At 35.6% G+C, this 20,190-nt stretch overlaps 1 protein-coding gene across 1 annotated transcript in view; it reads left to right on the top strand.

Annotated features, from left to right (window-relative positions):
• Sclt1 (sodium channel and clathrin linker 1) overlaps positions 1 to 20,190 on the top strand; it is a 135,354-nt gene that overhangs the window by 42,742 nt on the left and 72,422 nt on the right. Inside the window, exons 7-9 of the mRNA XM_051157761.1 lie at positions 1,246 to 1,368; positions 3,316 to 3,381; positions 8,662 to 8,732. Of these exons, the coding sequence (XP_051013718.1) occupies positions 1,246 to 1,368; positions 3,316 to 3,381; positions 8,662 to 8,732 (260 nt within the window). The remainder of the gene's footprint in view (positions 1 to 1,245; positions 1,369 to 3,315; positions 3,382 to 8,661; positions 8,733 to 20,190) is intronic.

Genomic DNA, 20,190 nt, shown 5'->3' with positions numbered 1-20,190 from the left:
ATACTTATGAATAGTATTTTAGGTAAATTAGAAAGGCTGTGTTTATGTTGTTCAGAAACATGATTTTAACATTGAACTTTTTCAATGTATAGATGAAAGGAGCATCAAAAATAGTAAGAAAAGTGATGTGGAAAGTTCTCTGTTCCAGACTAGGAGAGATTTACAGTTGTTTACAGACATAAGTGAACGTAATACTTCCAAATGCTAGCTATTGAAGTACCTCTTAGATAGCCATGGCACAATATGCACTTATTGATGAATTAAGAAAAATCTTACTATAAAATACCAAGTGAAGTCATGTTAAAAACAGTACATTATGTGATTATGATTTCACTAAAAAGAAAAACTTAAAAAAGTGTATCCCAGGTGTTGGAGAGATGGCTCAGAGCTTAAGAGCACTGGCTCCTCTTCAAGAGGTCCTGAGTTCAATTCCCAGCAAGCACATGGTACCTCATAACCATCTATAATATGGTCTGATGCCCTCTTATGGTATGCAGGCACACATGTAGACAGCGTACTGTATACATAATAAATAAATAAATCTTAAAAAATTATATCCCAGAAGTACATTTATAAAATATTTATAGACAAAACCAGTCAATATTTATAAAGATTATATCCAAATATTAGTAATATTTATTAGAAGGACAAATACTAAAGTTTTAAATAGTTTTTTATTGTTTATTTTCCATATTTTCTATAATAAAAACTGAACTCTTTACAATCAGAAAATCATACTGTACTTTCTCAGGGCTTTTCTCCTTTAGTAATACAAAGGTTTAATTTACACTTTTTTTGTAAAACAAATAGAGAGGTTTTTAATAATACAGTTGATAGCAATAAAGTTAGATATTAAATCTAAAATTAAAATTTCAGACTTTGAGATTTTTACTTTTAGATTTATTTTCTAAGTTACTATTAACATTTAAAAATATTATATTACAGTCACATGCCAAGTAATAGCCTGTCAATGATGTACTATGTATGCAATGTTATTCCGTGAGACTGCACCACCTAGTGATGATTGTGTCATTGTAGTTAGGTACAATGCTGTGGTCTCTAATAGTACATTTCTCTGACGGTGTTCTTATCATTAAACGATGCATAACTTCCATCTTTATACACATCCTAGTTTTACTTTGTAACTTTATAACAACCATTTCTAAAAGAATAAGATTTAATTATGCTAGCAGTAAATAGCCTGCTGATACTTTAAGAAACTATCAATTCTTTTTTCTTTGATAGGAAAAAACTTGGGCTCTGGAACTCTGGCAGACTGCTTCTCAGGAGTTAGAAAGTATACAGAAACTCTACCAGGAACACTTGACTGAAGCCCAGATTCATGTGTTTGAAAACCGAAAGCAAAAAGTAAACCTGGGTTTCATGATTTTCGTATATATTGGTCAGAAACTGTATCATGAAAGAAGGTGTTTTGGAAAGAAACTTCTAGGTCTCTCGTGTTTTTTAATGTTAATAAATTTATTTCAGAATCTTTTAAACAAATAAGGAATCAAAATACTGTCTCAGCACATGTTGTGTTTTGAATGTGATTAAAAGTAAAAGGTGTATTAGCTTGGGAAAGATATTTTTTATACACTGACCTCAAGTTTTATTGCTTAATTTCCTACCTGTTTTGAAATTAAAAAAAAACAAAAAAAAAAAAACAAAAACTGTTCATTGAGTTATAGTGAATGAAGAAACTTGTTCAAATATACTTGTTCAAATTATAACGCTGTCAAATAGCAGTGTTCACACTATTAAATTTGACCTATTACTAAAGTAGATGTCTAGTATGTTGACTATAAATTAATTGTAATTTTGCCATAGAAAGAAATCTTACTGGTTATTGAACACTTCTTTCTGTCTAAAGCAAGAGTGTTTTTACATCAGGCATCTAGCTTTTGCTTTTTAACTGTTAACAAAACTGTCTCATAAAGACTACCTATCCCAGACTGGGGAGATGGCTCAGAGGTTAAGAGCATTGCCTGCTATTGCAGAGGTCCTGAGTTCAATTCCCAGCAACCGCATGGTGTCTCACAGCCATTTATGAGATCTGGTACCCTCTTCTTGTGTGCAGTTGTACATGCAGACACAACATTATATACATAATAAATAAATCTTTTAAAAAAGAAAAAAAGGAATGTGTTCTTTAAAAAAAAAGATTATCCAATTAAAATATCTGCCTTCATTATTTTTCTGTTGGTTTGTTGTTGTTTTTGGTTGTCTTTTTGTTGTTTGTTTTTCTTTTGTTTTTTTTGGTTTTTCGAGACAGGATTTCTCTGTGTAGTCTTGGCTGTTCTGGACTCACTTTGTAGACCAGGCTGGCCTCAAACTCACAGCTATCCACCTGCCTCTGCCTCCCAAGTGTCTGTTGGTTCTTTTACTGCTAAGTACATTTGAGTACTGTTGTCTTGGGAATTATCTGTTAAAATAAGTGGGTTTTCACTTGTTAATTCTTCAAGTTCAGATTTGTGAATACTATTATTATAGTGAATTTCTGCCTGTGTAATCCTAATGATACTTACATGGTATTCTAGTTCACAAGATTTTTCTTATCAATGCTGTGGTTTGAAATAACACATAACAGGATCTGTGACTAGTCTGAGGTCTAGAAAAAAAACACTTTAAAAAGTAAATTCTTCAAGGCTGTTTCCTAGTGGTCAACAGCTAAGCCCCTAAACTATTTTGTTGTTTTCACACAAGATCCTTCTTCTACTATAATTCTGTCATTTGATTTTTTTGTAAACAATACTTTATCTCTATTTCCCTAGTTGCCTGTTAATCATTACTTTTGTTATCTAACATGCTAGCAGCCTGTCCCAACTTTATTTTTTTTTTTTTTGTATAAGTAGTGTTTAATAGGATCAAATGACCTAATCAAATGATTTTAAATTTATGGAACATGGGAACTTTTTACAACAGTTGCGCAGTAACCACAGTGGCTCCTTTGCAGTACCTTGTCCTTTTTGGATATGTTTGCACATGTAGTTTCCAGTGTCATATACATACTCTCTAGCTTTTGAAATATCTAATCACTTAAATGTTTGTAAATGTATGTCTTTTATATTTAAAATATTATTTTCTGGTATATAAATTTGTACAGATAATGATTTTAAATGAAATGTAAATCATTAGTATCACCATTGCCTCCTTGTTTAATTTTTAATTATTGTAATGTTTAATTTATTTCACTACTAATTCATATAATAGAAGATCTGATGCTTATGTCATACAAATTTAGGTGTTTGATTTTAGTTTTACTTAAAGTATGGGCTACCAATAAAACACTATGGACTTACCATATTTTCTTGTTAGGACCAGCTGAACAATTTTCAACAACTAACGAAGAAACTTCATGTTGCTAATGAGAACATAGAAATGGTAAGTAGAAATAACCATTTCTTGTACCTAATTTTTACAAATTAGAAGCTGCAACTATATTTATTTATGTTTGTTCTCATCAAAGCAACAAAGCATGTTATATAAATTAAAGCATATAAACATTATTGTTTTCTAATTTTCCTACATATTAAGTAACTGAGCATACTTCCTAGAACCCCTTAAAGATCTAGCCAGCATGTATTTGAATTAAATCCTAATCTGAAAACTCTCTTAGGATATTTGGCAAGGTCACTTAAGAATAAGTGATTTAGACCTTCAGCTCCTCAAAAGTAATGCATGCATCTTTTCTTTAGTGTTTCTCATCACACATGGCCAGAAAGGTGAAGTATAATTTAACTCTTTTGTTGAAGGAATAAATTGCTTCTTTTTAAAAACTTAATTAAATTATGAACCATCTGTAAATTAACTGTAAATATGTGGGATTAATATGTTATATATAGATGTAAATTTTCCTATTCCTCTTTTAAACAAATATAATTCAGCCTCCCAGTTTCACTTACTCTCTTTTAATGCTCTTATTTTCTTTTTGCTTTCTATACCTCCTTGGAATTTTATTTTTACTCATTGTTGAGTAATAGAATTATGGCATTCTGGGTGATCTCTCCCTGTGCCTTCCATTCTTCCCTAGTTACTCTGCTAATTCTTGCTAAACAATGTCTGTGCTTAAGAGTAGACTTATGTCATCAAAAGTAAGTCATTCCATGTTATTGCACTGTCTTATTATCCTTTAGTCAAATGTCTCCTATTTATGGTAACATGTAGAATCTCCTATTTTGTTTGTCTATGTCATCTGTGAGACATTGGCCTCATAATGTAGCCTACACTAGCCTGGATTTACCCAGGCTGGCTACTTACAGTCCTCCTGTCACGCTCTCCCTGGGACTGTAGATGAACCTCCATACTGGCTAACATTTAAGATTTAGCATCATAGGTTTTTTACAGTATATTTCTGCGTAGTCTTAAAATTCAAGTAAAATGCTCCAAAACAAAAGGATTGTGAGGTCTATAATTAAAGGCTTTTAATAATATATTTCTGTACAATAGTATATATTGCTAGACACTAATACTTTAACTTAATGTCACAGTTATTTGTTGTTTCTATCAGTGTATCTCCTAGATCTGTAAGAATTATATAATCCTTTGTTTGATATTTCTACTATATAGCTTATTATATCAATAACCCCAAAATATTTTTAGGGAAAGTCATAGGAAAAGGATGGTTCAGTGTTGTCAGGGATATATTAACCTGTGATGGTGCCTTTAATTCCAACATTCATGAGTCAGAGGCCAAAGGCAGATTTCTTTTGAGTTTAGGACCATTCATACTATCAGGCCAGAACAGCAGAGTTGTTTATATATATATATATACATGTATGTATGTATGTATATGTGTGTGTGTGTATATATATATATATATATATATATATATATATATATATATATATATTAGATATCAAGCAAATACTAAGCAAAAAAGTTGTCATGAAACAATCTTGTACAAATCAAAAAGCATTAGGAGTGTAGTGGCAGGAGCAAATCTGAGTCAAGATCAAAACAAAAAGGAACAGTCCCTATAAAAAGGAAGCAGTCCCCATTAAAAAGGTCTCTTACTAGGTTCCTGCAGTTGCACAATAAAGTAATGAGTGTAGGATAAATGAAGTGTATTTTAGTGAAACTTGAGGAAGGTGTAAGAATAGACCTGAACCTTTTCCCCACAAGCACAGTGATTCAGCAGTCAGAGCCCATTAAAAGTTTCTGTTTCTCAAGAGAAGATGAAAACAGAGTCAGTAAAGCCAGAGGGTTGGTTTGGGTTTGTACTAGAGGCATGGTTCCCATAGGATCATATGATCAAAAATAAGACTCTCTAGCTCTCAGCTTCCTCCAGGGGAAGTAAGAGGCTGGTGTGCATATCCAGCCTCAGCTTTTCTTAAGGGGTTCTCAATAAATTGACTTCTATCTTGTTTGTCCCTAGACAGTTTAGCTACTGTGCAAAGAATGATGGTGTGGTACTACTTAGACTAATAAGTGCCATTGACCCTGGCCGTCACTGTACTCATTGCTAGCTAATGAACAAAAGCTTAGCTAGCTCCTGGTCCCTCTTGCAGGAAAGAATGGATCTTTACACCCAGCACCCTATCTTCTTAGGGTTTTCTAGAAACCTGTCTATCTCCTTTGTCTCATTTGTCTTCATGCTCTATCCAACACAGTGTAGCTGCCTGGAGGAAATGTGGGGTTCATAACATAGAATGTTGCATGTCACAGTGCCTTGCCCCTCATCACAAAGCCATTGCTACCACTATATCTATGGGAGGAAAATAATACAGGGTATCTCTTAACCCTGGGACTAGCTAATTGGTGGAGGCTCTATCTTAGAAGATATCAAGTCTATGAAGACCAGGAGTATTCCAGTCTCTTTTCATGTCTAGAAACCAAAACAGTCCTCCAAAAAAAGTGAAAAAACAGATATTTCAAAGGAACCATATACATCTTCAGAAACCAGCACTTAATAAAGGAGACAAAGGAGAGACAGACAAACAGGCCGACAGATAGGTGGGATAGAGAGTGTAAAGTAACTCTTAATTAGATGCTAACTGATGTCAGTGAAATAATTCATGAAACATGTGGACTTTGAAAAAAGGGGAAAATAGTTTAATTCCATATAGAAATAATGAAAACCTACAGAATCAACTAACCTGGGCCCATGGGCACCGAGACTAAACTGCCAACCAGGAAACATGCATTGGACTGACATGGGCCCCCTGTACATATGTAATAGTTGTGTAGTTTGGTCTTCATGTGGGACTCCTAACAGAGGGATAAGGGACTGTCTCTGACTCTCAAAGGACTTTGGGACCCTTTCCTCATACTGGGCTGCCTCAGCTAGCCTCAATAGAAGTCTTGCTGCAGTTCGGTATACTCGGTATGGGATGTGGGGTGGGGTGGAGAGGGAAGGACTGAGAGGAAAGGGTGGAGGGGAGACTGTGGTCAGCACGTAAAGTAAAAAAATTAATCTTAAGAACAAAGAAAGAATGAAACCATAGGAGCCTGAAAAAAATTGACTGGAGGAGTCCAGATCAAATGAAAGAATATGATTATTCAAAAAGAGGAATTAAAATTTTAGTAAATCAAATAAAAATACAGAGTCAAGAATTCAAGATGTCATGGAACTAATTCCTGGTAACAGATAATCTTAAAAAATCGTTACCACAGTTTTCAATAACTAACAAAACTGAAGAATTTTAAGGGCAAAAGAAGGAGCTAGGATTTAAAAAGCAAACAGAGATGTATAAAACATGTTCGTTATAGCAGAAAATTTCCCAAATCCACAAAAAGATATGGCAATCCAAGAATAGGAACCATTAAGAACTCCAGATAGGACCAGAAAAGAATGTCTCTGTGTCACATTATAGTTAAATGCCAAGAGTACAGAACAAAAACAAAATAGTGAAAGCTATAAGTGAAATCCCAAGTTGATTGTAAAGACAAACTCATTAGAATTACATCAGACCTCTCCTCTCAGGAGAAACTCGTAAGAGCCAAGAAAGCACGGGATGATATATTTCAATCTCTTAGAGTACAGAACTGCCAACTACGATTATCATATCCAACAAAGTTATTTAAAACCATTGGAGAGATAAAGACATTCTAAGATGAACACAAATGAAAGAAGCACATGCCAGCAAAGCCAGCACCGAGGAGTATATTTAAAAGATTCCAACGCTGAAAGAAGGAAAAGAGAATCATGAGACCTAAGAATAGCTTTCATGAGGAAACATGAACAAATAAGAATTAGGAATGAATCCTACATGCTCTACTCAGAAAGCTAACAGACCTCTAGGATTAACAACAGTAAAAACCCATATGTACGGAGCAGCCTTCAATCCAAACTAATCTGAAGAGGCAAAGACTCCTACATATTGACAAAGGGAACAATCCATGAAGAAAATGCAACTGTTGTTTATATTATGCAAAGAATGTTGGTGTACCCAGTTTCATAAACAATTATCAGTAAATATAATGGGATGTAAGGGATGTAATAATAGTAGGAAATGTCAGTATGTCACTCAGTATCAGTAGATACTACTGAAAAAACACAAACTTCAGCGTGACATTTTGCATGGTGCCAAATAGGCCTAATAGACACCCCTAGGTGAAGAGCTACAGATGATTTAAAGCTACTTAGAGAGGAATTTGTCTTTCCCAGAGATGAGCACCCTACCCTAAATGTTTATCTAATTGCAAGTGGTCATCCCTAAAAGAATAGGCCTATAAGCAGCGGTAAAGTTACTCCTCAGGCTGTATTTATATATTCACATTCACATATATGTATAAAAGTAAGAAAGAAGAAGAGAACATGAGTTTGAAAGGATATGTGAGGTAGAATGGAAGGATGGAGAGAGGGAGGAAATGATGTTATAGTTTTATTTTGAAGGAGATTATAGGGAAATAAAATAAAGGAGAGAATGAAAAAAATGAAAATCTGATTATTGAAGGATATTTTATACCTCCAGAAGTCATAGTGAAACTCATTTATATAAATATATATCATAAAATATAAATAAGCTAAGCATAGATGAGTATTCCTGGAAGCAGAGTCAGAAGGATGGAAAGTTTGACACCAGTCTGGACTATATATCAATACTGTCAAAAAATTAACTTTAAAATAAAATAAATTAACTTTAAAATAAAATAAATTGGGCCAGAAAGATGACTGAGTGGATAAAGGTGGTGATACCAAGCCTTGGTGTGGTAGGAGAGAACTGATTCCCCACAAGTTGACTTTCGACCTTCACATGCCATGTGGCATGTCCCTTTCTTCAATAAATACGTGTAATTTTCAAGTTTTTAGAAAAATAGATAAATTAGTAGTGTTTCTGGAGCTATAGGTCTTGTCCTACCAATCATCAACATGGGAATTCGTATTATTTATACCTCGGTCCCATTAACATTGTTAGACTGCTCTACAGTACACACTATTGATCCCATAGCCTATAGCACTTCAGTTTCCTACACATGCACATCAGCCAGAGAAATCCCTTGGACAACAGTGCAGGGTCTGGGAGTTGGAAGCAGGATCCATGGGAGTAGAGGTGAGGAAGGAAGACCCAAGGTTTTACCCACAAAAAACATAGTTGATTATCAAGAATCTAACCTTGTTTTGTTCTATTTTGTGTTTTGCTTATATGCTGTATGTCACCTTTAAAAATATAGTTCCTAAATGTTTTAATACTTACTTTTTTTGATTTGTTCTTATGACAGACTAACCAACACTTCCTGAAAACAGTAACTGAACAAAACATGGAGATCGAGAAACTTCGAAAACATCTTAGGTATTTTCAGGAATGAATTTTTTATTAATTATATACATTCAGGAAATTACTTATAATGCCATAGATTTTCTATTATGCTTTCTTTCTCCATTTTATTAAACCTTTGCCAGAAATACTGCGTGTATGAACATCAGCCATCAGAGCAGTGAGTCAGCAGGTGACTATAACGTGTTTGTGAAGGGATATAGCATAGTCAGCCAGTGCTACAGCAGAAAACTCACTCCCCTAGAAAAGTGGTCCATTGCTTATCTTCCATTGGACTTCTGCCTAAGAAAAGGAGGCTCCAAAACCTGTTTCATAGCAGGTAGTTACTAGGAAGTACCAGTAGAGGAGTGGGAAGCCGAGGCTGGGAAGAAAAAGATGTACCTAGAAGAGATAGTCATTGACTTCCTGTCCTTTACTTTCTGTGTTTATGATAAAACTTTTGACTAAAAGCAACTTAGGAAAGGCTTAGTTTTAAATGCATACCCTTTCATGGTGCTGACCATCAGTGCGGGAAGTTAGGGCAGGAACTATCGTAGAGGCTGTGAAGCAATGCTGCTGACTGGCTTTCTGTCTCTGGCTTGCTCAACTCTCTTTCTTGTAGAACCAGGACCACCTGCCCAGAAGTGGTGCTGCTCACAGTGCACTGGGCCCTTTCACATCAGTCATTAAACAGGAAATCTCCCAATCTGAGGGAAGCAACGTCAGGATATACTTTGCTTTTCAGTGTATTTGTCCTTCCCCAATAACTCCTAACTTGTATCAAATTGACAGAAAACTAGTGAGCATACCTATCATCAATGGAACATTATGTACCTATTAAAAAGAATAAGGAAAGCAGAGCTGCATACAACTTTAAGATAGGATTTAAGGTAGAACGCAGGATGGAGGACTGGCGTTGTGGGGGGTCAAACCCACAGCCTTGCAAGTCTTCTGCCACTGAGCTACACACTGAGCCCTAAAAATATGTAAAATTAAAACAAATTCAAGATAAGTAATTTTGTAGCATCTAGGTTTTTCTAATTTGTTGTAATATAAATTCACAATATTCACTGGTAACTGGAACTCATTGAAAACTGCTGCAATATATTCTTATTTCTCTTTCATCTCTAGCGATTGATGTGGGTCTCTTGAGTAGTTTGCTAAGGGTCCGTTCGTCAGTGCATTCCTCCTGTCATAGAGCCCGTCCTTGGTGTTGTTCCTTAGTTTTCCATTTCATGAATATAAACTCCGGTCTTTATACTTTCTTTCCTTGTGCTGATTTGGGGTAAACTTTTCTAAGATCTAGAGTTTTATTACTAGATTATTTATTTATTTATTATATTTGTGGGGGGTGGGTTTCTCTGCGTAATAGCCCTAGCTGTCCTGGAACTCTCTTTGTAGGCCAGGCTGGCCTCGAACTCACAGAAACCCACCTACCTCTTCCTCTAGAGTGCTAAGATTAAAGGCCTGTGCTACCACAACTGGAGGTTTATTTGTTTATTTGAGGCATCTGGTCTTTTTTAAATGTATGCATTTGTAACTACAAACTTTCCTGTTATAATTGCTTTTTTTGTTCCCTCTGGTCCCAGTATGTTGTGTTTTCGTTTTTATTTGATTCTAAGAATTGTTTTATTTCCTTCCAGATTCCTTTAGTGACTCACTAATCATTCAGAAATGCGCACTTTACAGCTTTTGGGTGGAACAGTCTGTAGGTGTCTGTTAAGTCCATTTGATCTACAGTACAGCTTAACTCTGAAATTTGTTGGTATATTTTATCTAGATGACGTCACTATAAATGAGAATGGAATATCATTGAAGACACCTATTACTGTTGTCCTGAAGTCTGTGTGTGCCTTTATGACGAGAAGGGTTGGTTTATGATTGGATGTGGTGGTGTTAAGTATATATATTTTTACTGTACTTGAATTCTTATTTTTCATCAATGAGAATTGGCTATCCTATTTTGTTCGTTTATTTTATTATCTTTTATACAAAGATTTCTAAACAAGCACAACAAAATGAATCAGTGACTAATTAAGAACAACTTCAAAAATTTAAATGATAGGAACTAGGGAGATGACTCAGTGGATAAGATCTGCAAGCATATGGACCTAAATTTAGATCCTTTGCAGAGATAAAAAGCCAAGCATAGCTGTGCATGAGTGTAACCCTTGCATTAAGGAGGAGAGAAGAGAATTGCTTGCAGCTATTACCCTAGCTGAGAAAATGGGGAGCCTTGTTTTTTGTGAGAAACCAGGAACAAGGCAGAGAGCAATAGACTTGATGTTCTCTTGACTCTATACATGTGTTCATGTGTATAGGGGCAAATACACCTCTGTACACACAAGTGCTAACACACAGCTTACTCTAATAAATTAGTAAAATTAAGGAAATAGAAATTTGCAATGATAGAATGAAAAATGTCAGCAAAGAAATAAAAAATCTAAAAACAAAACAAAATCGAGAACTACTATGCCAGGATGAGAAACTTTAATTCTTTAGTGGGACTGTTTTCCCACATCTTTATATTTCAAATTAATATAAATTGGAGTAAATTGTTGGGGGGGGAGAGCAGGAAGAACAAAGAGAGGGAGAGAGAGAGAAACAAAGATTGAAAGAAGTATAGTAATCTACTTTCTCCTTAAAATAGTAAAATGTCAATTATCAAGACAATTAATTATGTAGGGGGAAAACTTATTATTTATAAGGATGAGTTTTATCAAGTAAAACAAAATGGAATGTATTCATGGAAGTGTGGATATCAGAAATAACATTATAAGTCAGTAAGGAATTATCATGTTGGAAATAGTTTCTATCTATAAGAAAGTTTTATAGGAGTTTTCCTTTCCATATTTATTTTTTATAGGTTTAATATTTTAATTGGAAAGCAAGACATCACAGAATATTTTCTAATAACATAATCTAAATATTTGGCTAGGAAAATGTTTCTGTTTTTTAACTTTATACTTAAATTTGGTTTAAATGGTACATTAAAACATAAATATTGTACATATTCATGGAGTGATGTTTCTTTTAAGTCATATACACATTGTATATGGGAAATTTTTCTTATTCAACATTTAAAATATAAACCAAAATAGAAAAAGATTGATAAGTAAGAGCCAGAGATAATTGGGCAAAGACTGTGAGCAAGCATTTCAAAGGTCACAGCATTCTGGAAAATGAAAGCTAATCAATGTGACAGAAGAGTTACAAATTTGAATGTTTTGAATGTTTTTCCCAAAATTTGGCATATTTACATATATACAAAGAATTGACTTAGAAGTGGAATCAAGTCTAAAAGCAAAATTAATTCATTTTATGTATCTCATAGTCAGAATCTAAAAGTAATTTAATACAATATTTTTAGCTTGTAGACATTTTTACTGCAAACTAGCACTTGAGATCAGGTATAAAGTTTCTGATTTCTTAGTGTTCCATATTTCATAGTTAGGAATTATTATGCTATATTTATACTCAAAAATTGATGGCATAATTATAATATGGAATCTTGGCATGAAGACACATACCTGTAATCCTAGCACTTAGTAGCTGCAGACAGGAGAATTGTGAATTTGAGGCTAGTCCATGTAAAACCTTGTCTCAAAAAAAATCTCTCTCTCTCTCTCTCTCTCTCTCTCTCTCTCTCTCTCTCTCTCTCTCTCTCTCTCTCTCTCTGTGTGTGTGTGTGTGTGTGTTCACATGCATATATATGTATATAGATTTGAGGTAGAATATACTAATGAAGTCTAAAAGAGGATAGTATGCATTAACATATAGTTCAACAACATTTATATAATAGTCTGTTCATTATAGACATTTTAAGTATTGAGGTATATTCATATTTCTATGTATACTCTAGGAACAAAGTATATATATTAATATAGCTATATGTTTTTAAAATAAAAACGTTTCTAGCAATTATATTGCATAACGTAGTCATTGTTTCTATAGAATGTGGCTGTTTGTAAAATTTAGGAACTCGGGCAGCCTACCTGTTTGTCACCATGGGAACAGTAGGTAAAATGTAGTAATTATGTGTTTGGAAAACTAGGCATCAACAACAAGCATTCATGTATTTCATATAAAGTTATAAAATGCCATAATATAGATCTAAAATATAATGTTTACATTAAACAGATATGGGTCTTGAGCATAAAAACATGCAATAACAACACATATCATAGTTTAACATGAACTTAGAAAACAAAGAAAAGAAGGATCACCAAACAAAACTGAAAGCTTTGTCAGGACAGTTAGAAACAACAAGTCAAGTCTGAATTCTAGGCCCAGAAAAGATTGCAAGGAGAAGTAATATCTGTAGCATACTAGGATGACCTAGAATACAGAGATAGATCCTGGAAGAAAAATGAGTAAGGAAATTGGTTCATAAGGATGTGCACTCATGTACTGTGGATATGGAAGATCCCATGTTGAAAGGGAAAGTGGGAGTTCAAGGTAAACTATTACAAAGCTGAACTGGCAGACAGCATCTTAATGGCAATTTGATTTAACTTCTTAACGTTATGAACTAAATGGAACCAAAGGCTTGAACTGTCTCACTCAGGATTTCCCAACAGACTCAAGGAAAAGGCAAGTTGGAACTCACATCTTTTCATTGCTAATCTTAGTATGTGCCTAAGCCTGGCTCTCTGACAGTACTCACAGCCATAAAGAAGCAAGAACGAGAGCTGACTGAAAAAGAAAGGATGATGAGTGGGTGTGTTGATTTTTGACATCTGTGTGGAACATTCATCTCATGTTTTGGACATTTGGTGTAAAGACTATGACTTGAGATTAAATGAGTTGAGAGTGATAATACTAATTGTGGTTTTCTGCAGCCGAAAGGATCATGAGTGTTGTGCTGCCCATAAGCAATTTTGCCATAATATTTACCAAGGGTATTCTGTACCCCAACATTAATCAGTTCAGAGTTGTATACATAAAACTATGCCTGCTTTTCCTGCCACAGACTTGAAGGAACATAAGGATAAGCAGATGCTTCTCTGAAGGGAAGGGTGTTGCTTTCAAGTTTGACAGATTCTGAATGATGGGCATATTGACATTACCAAAATTTAGTTTTTAGTTTCTCTATATTACCATGCCAAGAAAAAGTAAATTAGAAGTTCTTTAAACACATTTGTACTTACACTGAAACATAGTTTCATTTGCTGTTGTCTGATAATATGATTCCAAAAACTGAAATCATGTGGATATATAATTAAAGCTTCTCTTATTTTCCTTTTTGAGAGTTGTGGTGATACCCTAGCACAGCAGATGAAACTGCTCAGGGTTTTCTAACAACCTTCATTCACCTGGCCCTCCTTGACGCTCATGTGTAAAGTGCTCTAAGTGTCACTTTGCTGTTTCGCCAAACCTCTTGGCTTCCTTCTTTTTGCCTTTTGATCATTATTCTGTATCTCAGAAAATTTGTCTAGCTACACTTGCTTTCTCCAGGAAGGTGTTTTCTTCATTATACCAGGTTTTTACTCTTTTATCCTTGCAGATATATTTAGCACTCACTCATTTAATGGAAATTTCATGTTGTTTCTCTGTAGGTGCTTTCTCATTTTATTATATTTGCTTTAATACATATCTATCTCAGTGGGCTTAAATCCTGCATCTTGGATATTTCTAAAAAAGAGAGAGAGAGAGAGACAGAGAGACAGAGAGACAGAGAGACAGAGAGACAGAGAGAACCAAGCATGGGAATCTGAAATAAAGGGGATCCCAGTGAGTTGCAGCAGTGAGACCTTTTCTTAAACATATGTATTGCCATTTATGTATATCCTTTAGGAGTGATGGGTTTGGTCTGTGTAGAAGGATTTCCTCTAATGGCCTGAAGCACTAGCATATGGGTACATGTTAAATTCTGAAACTTAACAAAAATAGTTCAGAAAGTTGAAGTGAGGAATGGCCTGAGGTCAGGTCATGGAAGGCTTGATGTCATTCTGAGCAGCCACTGACGTGAAATGATACGATTAAATTTTATTTTTGAAAAAAAAAATTTAAGGAAAGGATAAAAGAGCAAAGGGGTTAAGAATTAAAATAATTTTCAAATAATTTTGTTCAATATAATTTTAAATGGCTGTGCCATTGACTTGGTGTTAAGAGACGTGCCTTGCTTGTTCAGTGCTATACATTTGGTCTTCAAATAACGTATATATTCTAATTAACTTTAGCCACTCATTAACATGCATTGATACTGTTTTTATATAAGGAATATGTACCTTGCTAACATTATTGACTGAGAATTGGGATCTGGGTATGTAATACAATGATAGGATACTTATTTGTCATTTACAAAACTTTGAGTTTAATCCTCTGTACCCACAACCAAAAATTAACTTAACTATATATCATGGGTTTTGAAGCCAAAAAAAATGTCCTTAGTAAGATTATGGGTAATATGACATGACTCCCCTCATGTTGCTTGACTATGTTATCCTTCACTTTTTCAGTAGTTTCTATGAGTAGGATAGCATAAGTTTTTATTTCTTCTTTGTTGTTGTTGTTTTTAAAATTAATTTATTCACTTTAGATCCTGATTATAGACCCCTCCTTCCTCTCCTCCTAGTCTCACCCTCCCTCCATCTCTCTTACCCATCCTCCCTCCCCTATTCCTCAGAAAAGGGAGCCCCCACCCACCCACCCACCCCAGCTCATCAAGTTGCATCAGGACTGAGTGCATCCTCTTTCTCTGTGGCCTGTCGAGGCAGCCTCACCAGGAGGAAGTAATCAAAAAGCAGGCAACAGAGTCAGTGTCAGAGACAGCCCCCACCCCTTACTAGGAGACCCACCTGAAGCCTGAACTGCCCATCAGCTACCTCTGTGTAGGGGCCTAGGTCCACTCTATGCGTGATCTTTGGTTGGTGCTTCAGTCTCTGCAAGCTCCTCTAGGCCCCAGTTAGTTGCCTCTGTAGGTCTTCTTGTAGAGCTCCTCACCTCAGGTCTTTCTGTTCTTCCCCCGACTTTTCCACAAGACTCCCTACACTTCACCCAATGTTTGGCTGTGAGTCTCAGCATCTGTTTTGATCCACTGCTAGGTAGAGCCTCTCAGAAAACAGCTATGCTAGGCATCTGTCTGTAAGCATAGCAGGGTATCTTTCATAGCGTCAAGGTTTGGCTCTCTCCCATGGGGTGGGTCTCAGGTTGGGCCAGGCATTGGTTAGACTCCCTCAATCTCTGCTCTATCTTTATCCCTGCACATCTTGTAGGCAGGGTAAATTGTGGGTGGGTTGTTGTTCCCCTCCCTCCACTAGGAGTCCTGTCTAATTAGAGAGTTTCCTCTTCAGTCTCCATGACCCCTGCTACTAGGAGTCTCAGTTAGAGTTACCCCCGTATCCTACTCTGTCTTAGGTTTCTAGCTTGTCTTAACCCAGAGTCCTATAGGGTATCTCCATCCTGATTGTTAAAACACAATGGACTCTGAACTGAGCTCATTGTCCCATTTTCCAAACCTTTTTTCTGTTTGTAGTGTCATCCAGTTCCTGATTCAGAAAAGGAGGAGGGAGGCATCATACATTGTTCTGCCTCCAAATCCACATTTAAAGTGTCTCACTCCCTATCACTGTGTTGTCATTGCCCTTGCTGGGCCTCTTCTCATGTAAGCCACTGCGGAAACCCCTGACTCTGCTGTGTCATATCAGTGACTTCCCAGAATGACATAGTCTTCCTTGACCTGACCCCAGCCTACTCCTCACTTCAGCTTTCTGAACTATTTTTACTTTTCTGAACAAGCCATATTTTAGCTTGTTTCTCTCAAATTTTTCAGATTGCCTTAAATTCCTTCCTTTAACAAATGCCCTCCCAAATTTAAAAGTTCAGTTCATGTGTCATAACTTCAGATCACTTTTTCTTCTTAAAGCCTAGGGTACTTCTTCTCCACAACAGTTGTAGAATGAATGCTAGCCTGTTGCATCACTTTAACACATTATAATGTGTAACTGTATATATTTTCAACTCTTCTCACTAACCTATAAGATCCACAAAAGATGGTAAGAAAATATTTTGAGGGATTAACTTATCAAATTAAATAACTAAATTTTCCTTTATTGGAACGATAAAGTAAACTAATTTATATGAGTTTTCTATCCACATCCCTTGCTCATCAATCTTTCAGAGGTACAACTGCTTTCTTAGTCTCTCATTATTCAGAAAATTTTTGTATTATACTCTTCACTTAGCTGCTCAATAATGGGTGAGTACTTAGTAATGTGATTTCAGAATGAGCACCCCTAATCAATCATTTTGATATAGTTAACAGAAGTGTTATGCCATTCATATCAAAAGTATTCTGTGTTTTCTAGTATAGATCCAGCCTTTAAGCTATATTGACCTTTATATCTGTTTTATTACCAATAATCTCAAAAATTCAAGAATAAAGGTAAATTTTTAGTACTCTCAACATTTTAGTAAAATCCAAGTCATTTTAAACCTGTGATAATGAAATTATTCATAAATAAATGGTTTTATTGAAGAACATAAGAATCAGTGTTATACAAGTGCAGTTCTTAAACTCATGCTATCATATTGAGTGTAATAGATAAAGTATGTAAATTGAAATGTATGTATATTCATTGTGTTCATTTCTAGTCATTTTTACAAATGCAGTTTCCCCCCAAAAGTGTATGTGCCAATAACTTTTATATACCACTTATTTTTAAATGTACTTTTGCCAGGTAATAGTTTTATTTTAACGGAGATAACAGATTTTTCTCAGATGTTTCATGTTTAAATTTGAAAAACATTGTGTCTTCTATTATAAAAATGCTGTAGAGATCTGGAACGTGTGTGCCACAAGTTTTGAGTCATGATGTCTCTTGGGATCGCTCCCATGTGAGAAGTGGCCTTGAGCAGATGTGCTTAGTCACAGGATTGCCAGACAGTTCCATATGTGTTGGCAGCCAGCTTTCCAGAGGGAAAGCAAAAAGGGGTTTTGAGATGAGGATAGGGTTTCCCTATTGTTCTTTCTTCACAGTGTTTAACCCTAATTTTATTTAAGAGGTGATTATAATTATATATTATTTTTAAATGTTTGCTTCTCTTACTCTTTGGAAAACAAAGAATGTCCCATTTTACTTGTAGAGCACATGGGTCACAAATGGACCTTTGCAGCAACTATTTGATATTAATATTTTTGTTTGTTTCAAGAATTGGTCAAAAGTAAGCTAGACAGCATTGTCCTCAAGTTGTGCATCTGAAATAGATGGCTATTTAAGAATGTTTCATTTATATTTATAACTGTTTTGGTAAATAGTGTGCATCTGTGTACCTCTTGAGGTTGTGCTCTGGTGTGGGATGCTGTATGAGAAGCATAGATTATGGACTTAGCGTTTACATCCTGTCCCTTCATTGCCTTAGTCCATTTCACTATTTAACAAAATACCGTAGGGTGAAATAGATTGGAAATACCGTAAAGTTATTTCTTTATAGTGCTAGAGGATGGTAAGGCCACAGTCAAGACACCAGCATGTTCCAAGTCCAGTGTGGGCATGGAACCTTGTACCTTGGTGCACTTTCACACGGAGGTACAAGCAGCCTCCCTTGGGGCCTCTTTTACATGGCTGCTGATCCTGTTTTTTAGGGGCTCTACAATCATAGCTTCATCACCTCCCAAACATCCCACCTCCTAAGACCATCCCATGAGGTTATGTGAGGGTTGTACTTTTACAGGATTTTAGCCTGTGGGTTGAAAGGACAGTTACATTCAGACTAGCAGCCGTTCACTGATGGATAGTTTTGGCTGGTTGCTAAGCACATGAACTTCATTTTCCTCATCTCTAGGAGAAATAAAATTTTGCCCCACACTTCACACCCCAATGTGCAATGGATGATAACACTATCTTTAAGCACATCCATTCTATTGCAGCTTCCCCTATCTCCTCTCCTCCAGGTCCCTCCATTTCATCTCACCTTCCCACCCTCCACCCCTCCTCCCTTCTTTTCAGAAAAGGGAGGCCTCCTAACATCCATTCTTCTTTGGCATCCAGTCTGTCTAGGCAGGACAGTGTCTTCTCAAATCATTTTTATTGCTATGCCTTGTACTCTTTTTTCTAAAGATCTTATTTTATTTTATTGGCATATACATTTATATTATTATACATAAATTCAAAAATTACATACAGCCAGAAGAACCAGGAAACAATCAGGGATTATATGAATGTTACGTTCATGGTATTTTGACTAATTGTATTTGGTAACCTTATAGAAAATATCTTCCCTATCTTGGTGATTCTAAAATTCTGAATGAGAATCAATGTCTATCACATCTCATCTCTGTCAACTTAAAACATCTATCTAGATCTAAAAACATCTTAACCCCTAAACAATTAAGTTTAATTGTAAGACTAAACTATCTGGTCTTCAACCACATCCAAGTACAAAGCATAGACTTATATAGTAGTAGATCTGCTTGAAGGAACAGAAGGGTGTTTGTGTGTGTACATGAGTGTGCACGTAGAGGCTTCCAAAAACCATTCTAGGATTCTGCACATGTGAACATTGAAATGATAAAACATGAAGACACAGTTGTGCTTATAGCTGGTGTTTTCACCTTCTCTCCTTTACACTCATTTATTGTGCTCTTGTCTCCAAAAGGGTTAAAAAATAATAAACTATGGTCTCTGCCTTCAAGTTGTGTGCCATCTTCTATGAACTCATAACTTCACAAGGGAGAACCCATGTAGCATTGATTATAATGCAGTGTGGTCTGTCAATGTACAAGAAACTATGTTTTATAAGGATTGTGATTGAGGCTCTTGTGTAGATAAAACCAGTGAGGACTTGAGTAAATGTTGAAAAATTAGGAAAAGAGAGAGAGACTTGTATAATAAAAATGGAAAAATTCCTAGTGTGCTCAGGAAGTATGTGATTTGTATGTTCCCTTTTAAACCTGTGATAGGGTACATGGGAGCAACTGGCAAGAGATGAGGCTTTGGGGTTGACTGATCCTCACCTTTCCCCAAGAGAACAATATAGATGTTTATTCAAAAATGATGAAAATAACACTTTTTCCCATTTTAAATTTTATTAATTTATTCAGATTATAACTCAATTGTTATCCCATCACTTGTATCCTCCTGTTCCTCCCTCCCTCCCACTTTCACCCTAATGCCCTCTCCTCGGTCTATGACCAAGGGGGACCTCCTCCCTCTCTATATGGTCATAGGCTATCAAGTCTCATCTTTGTGTCCCCTCAGGCCTCCCTACCCATGGGAGGTAGTCAAATATGGGGCACCAGAGTTCATGTCAGAGTCAGTCCCCGCTCTCTATATAACTGTGGAGAATGTCCTGTCCATTGGCTAGATCAGAGTAGGGGTTCGATGTTTACTATTTGTATTGTCCTTGGTTAGTGCAATAGTTTGAGCAGAGACCCCTGGGCCCCGATCCACCTGTCACGATGTTCTCCTTGTACATCTGACAAAGATCTAATATCTAAAATATATATTTAAAAAAAAACTCAAGAAATTAAACATCACAAAACCAAATAACC

This window comes from Acomys russatus, chromosome 15, assembly GCF_903995435.1.
Source record: "Acomys russatus chromosome 15, mAcoRus1.1, whole genome shotgun sequence".
Taxonomy (NCBI): domain Eukaryota; kingdom Metazoa; phylum Chordata; class Mammalia; order Rodentia; family Muridae; genus Acomys; species Acomys russatus.
Note: the sequence above shows the minus strand (reverse complement) of the source record. Positions and strands in the feature narration are given on the sequence as shown.